The 3,623-nt window shown below is 45.0% G+C and overlaps 1 protein-coding gene across 1 annotated transcript; it reads right to left on the bottom strand.

The window, feature by feature from the left end:
• Nucleotides 1-255: 255 nt before the first annotated feature.
• On the bottom strand, nucleotides 256-1,938 carry LOC108652871 (facilitated trehalose transporter Tret1). The gene has a single exon (XM_018103068.2). The coding sequence runs from the start codon at nucleotides 1,771-1,773 to the stop codon at nucleotides 466-468; it is 1,308 nt and encodes a 435-aa protein (XP_017958557.1). The 5' UTR covers nucleotides 1,774-1,938; the 3' UTR covers nucleotides 256-465.
• Between the last annotated feature and the right edge of the window lie 1,685 nt (nucleotides 1,939-3,623).

Genomic DNA, 3,623 nt, shown 5'->3' with positions numbered 1-3,623 from the left:
ACATTTCATTAGTAGTTTTTGCATCTATTCGGTTCGTTGCCGAGCGTTGAAAATTCCGTTTCGTCACAAGCGATTTGCTCTTTTCACAGTTTCCGCTGCGCAAGCGCAACAGCCCAGCCCAAAGAGACAAGCACTGTATGTATGTGTGTGTGTGTGAGTGAGCGTTCCCTCTTTATAAATGCCGTCTCCCTCGGCACGTTAAATGTCTGTCAACCTCGTAAATCCTGTTTGAAATTAAGTGCGTCGTTGCGTGCATTTTGGTGTAACGAATTTCTTATTTGATTTTGTACAATGTGTTAACTTTTGTCGGAAATACAAATTCAGGGATTGGCAACGCTTTTAGATTTTCAATCGCTACTATTTGGTTGTGTAAGTCACCGCACCCACAGACAGGAGCGGTAGCTCACCGCCCGGGCCTTGCCAGATCCAGATCCAAGTCAGCATTTAAAATAAGAGAACTGTCGTCTATGGATCCTTCGAGCTTTTACTGTGTGTTTCCGGTATGTACGTGATAGTGAAGAGACACCCTCCGCAAGAAAATGCCGCAAATACTCCAAAGATGAGGGCAGGAAAATCGCTTGTGATAGCGAATGGAAACACAGAAACTATCGTAAAAACAAAAATCCACGAGAAAGTCGAGACAATCGCATCACAAATGGGCAGCACTCGCTCCGAGAACATCTCGATCATAACGACCCAGACGAGTGGCCCGACGCCCAGGCCGTGTGCAGCGCTGTACATGACGGTGGCGGAGGCTATTAGCCACTTGGAGTCGGCGGTCCTTAGAAATTGAAAGTTCAGCGCCAGGAGAATGGAGGCCAGCAGAATCACGAGGCCCGACACAAAGAGCCAGAGCTTGCGCTCGCTTTTCTGAATGACCAATGCGGTCACATACGCGGCGACCACTTGGGCAAGGGCAAAGACAATAATGCACAGCTGTATGGACGCCTTGTAGTTGTCTTCGTTGAACATCAGCTTCATGTAGAAGACATACGCGTTGATGCCCGTGAACTGCTGGAACAGCATCAGTCCGATCACCGCCAGCAGGCTCCTCACTGTGGCCCTCTCGCGCAGCGCCTCCTTGGTGCTGTAGCTCTCCGGCTGGTGGCTGGTCGCTATCGCCAGCATTTCTCGCTCAATGTTTGCATTGGGGCCCCGCAGCCATTGCAAGGTGGCCTTGGCCTTCTCGTTCCTATTCTGCTGCACCAGGTACACCGGCGACTCGGGCACCCATATAAGAATGCCGGCATAGGCCAGAGGCAGCAGGCCGCACGCAAAGTTGTACGTCTGTAAGTCCTGGCACGAGTTCAGGAGGTAGGCATAGAGAGTGCCATGGACCAGCATCAGGTTGAAGAAGCAGTTCAGCATTCCGCGCATGTGCAGCTCGGCCACCTCATTGTTGTATATGGTGACGGCCACGCCGATGCCGCCGTTGCCCATTCCAATCAGCAGTCGGCCGATGTACATCATGCTCAGGTGCTCCGCGCTAATGATGAGGGCCCAGCCGGCGATGCTCGGCAGCACCATGCCCATCATGATCGGCTTCCGGCCGAACGAGCTGATCATGATGCCCGCGGGCACGCACATGATAGCGGCACCCACTGCAATGATCGAGCATATGAATGCCCAGTGCACGGGACTCGGCTGGAACACGTATGACGCGCCGATGCACCTTACGCTTCCGATGGGCCCCGACCACCCCAGGGATACGCCAACAATGAACCCACCAAACGAGGCCACCAGAGCGACCAATATCGACTTAGCCAGGACCATTCTACCGCCACGTTTGTGTGTACTGTGTCCAATGGATCAAATGAACTGCGAACTGGAGGCAGCCATCATGGGGCCTGCGAGTGTCAAGTAAATATAAGTTCGATTTAAGCGAGCAACGAAACTGATCAGAATTTATAATGTGGGGCTCAGGAATAAGTCAATCGGGCTACTTCAATTTATAATTTCTCTCCCACTCCCTCTGTGTGCATGTAGAAAGTATTTATCTATCCATAAATTATAGCCATATTAATAGAAAATTTGCCTGTCTCTTGAGTATTATTCCCATGTATTAGAGGGGATCAAAAGGGGCAAGGGAAACCATATGCCCTCACACCTAGCTGTTGTACACGTTGGCCTGGCTAAGCCCGGTCGCAACACAAATATATTGCTTTAGCCTAAAAAAAACAATAACAGCTTGGCAGTTGTTCTGTTGTCCCAGCAAGGACATGTGTGTATCTGTGTGTGTGAGTGTGTGTGTGTGTGGCATACAGGTATCTGGCTGACTGCACAGCATCAATTGTAAAAGGATTATGGCTTAATTTTAAATGCGCATTCATTTGCACTCGCCTGCCGCTGCATCAGCTCCTGCCGCTCCTGCCGCTCCTGCCGCTCCTGCTGCTGTTGCTCCTTTTGCAGCTCGTCAAGCTCCTCCTCAGCTGTCTCTCTCGCTCTTTAAGAGGATTTCTGACTGCCGCCTGGGTTTTTTCTCATTAGTTTTCAAATAGCTGCATTAGCAGAGCGCGCTGCAAGGATCTGGGCCATACAAATGCCAGTGAATTGCTCAATTTGTGGCATTAAGCCCCCTTCTCGGCATTTGTTTTGGCCAGCACTTTGTACCCTTGGCGCATATTGTTTGGCCTTGTTTGTTATTGCAGCAGTATCTCTTCTTCTTTTTCTATTTCTCTTTTTTTTTTTTTGCTTCTCTATCATGTGTTGACCTTTTATCTATTCGCCCATCTTTATTTTTTACCACGAGCTCTAAGCACGTCTCTAAGCATTTTCGAGCTGCTTCATTGTGCGGCTATTGTGCTGGAGGATCAGAGGAACAATGTGAGCCACGAAGACAACATTCAAGTCCAAACTGAAATAATATATTTCCAGACTAATTGAAGGCTAAGTAAATGTATTGATGATTTATTTATTTGTGTATGTAGAGTGTATGTAAGTAAATTTATATTAACATTTAGATTACAGAAGTGATAACGTTGCAGTAGGTCCTTTCCGACTGCATAATACTCATTCACGAACCAAAAACAGCTGATTCTGTTTTGGAAAAGTCTTTTTCGTCTAAATATTATTCATATACATACATATATACACTTTTATACACTTCTATTTACAAAAAATTAAATTTTGTTTAATTCTAATTAATTATATTTAATTTATAATAATAATAATTTATTTATTAGACCTCGATTTAATAAATTATATATTTTTTCAGTGAAGATTTTCAAAATGTTTTTTAAAAACTGTTGCAAAAAGAATGTTAGCCTATGTCATTATTTAATTAAGAGCCAGAGATACCAAGTTAATAGCAGAAGGAAAAGATCAGCAATAAATTCGACGTTAAGGTCAGAGCCTAAACTGCTGTAAACTGTATGCGAATAGGCCTTGTTAACATATCAATATCACATATAACAAATATACTCTTTGATATTATTATTATCTCCTTTTATTTGAAATATTTAAATATAATACTTTCATTCACCTGAAGGCTTTAGTGCCAGCAAGCTAGCATCTCTCTCTTCTTGCTGTATTATTTATGTGTTAATAGACCATAGACACTCCGTAAGCTAGACATGAGTTCTCACAGAGGAGCAGCTTAAGATCGTCTCTATTAAAACTTTGAA

The sequence above is a fragment of the Drosophila navojoa genome, chromosome 5 (genome assembly GCF_054131105.1).
Source record: "Drosophila navojoa isolate 15081-1374.11 chromosome 5, UAZ_NAV_1.0, whole genome shotgun sequence".
In the NCBI taxonomy this organism is placed as follows: domain Eukaryota; kingdom Metazoa; phylum Arthropoda; class Insecta; order Diptera; family Drosophilidae; genus Drosophila; species Drosophila navojoa.
The sequence above is the reverse complement of the archived record's forward strand: the minus strand, read 5'-3'. Positions and strand labels throughout refer to the sequence as shown.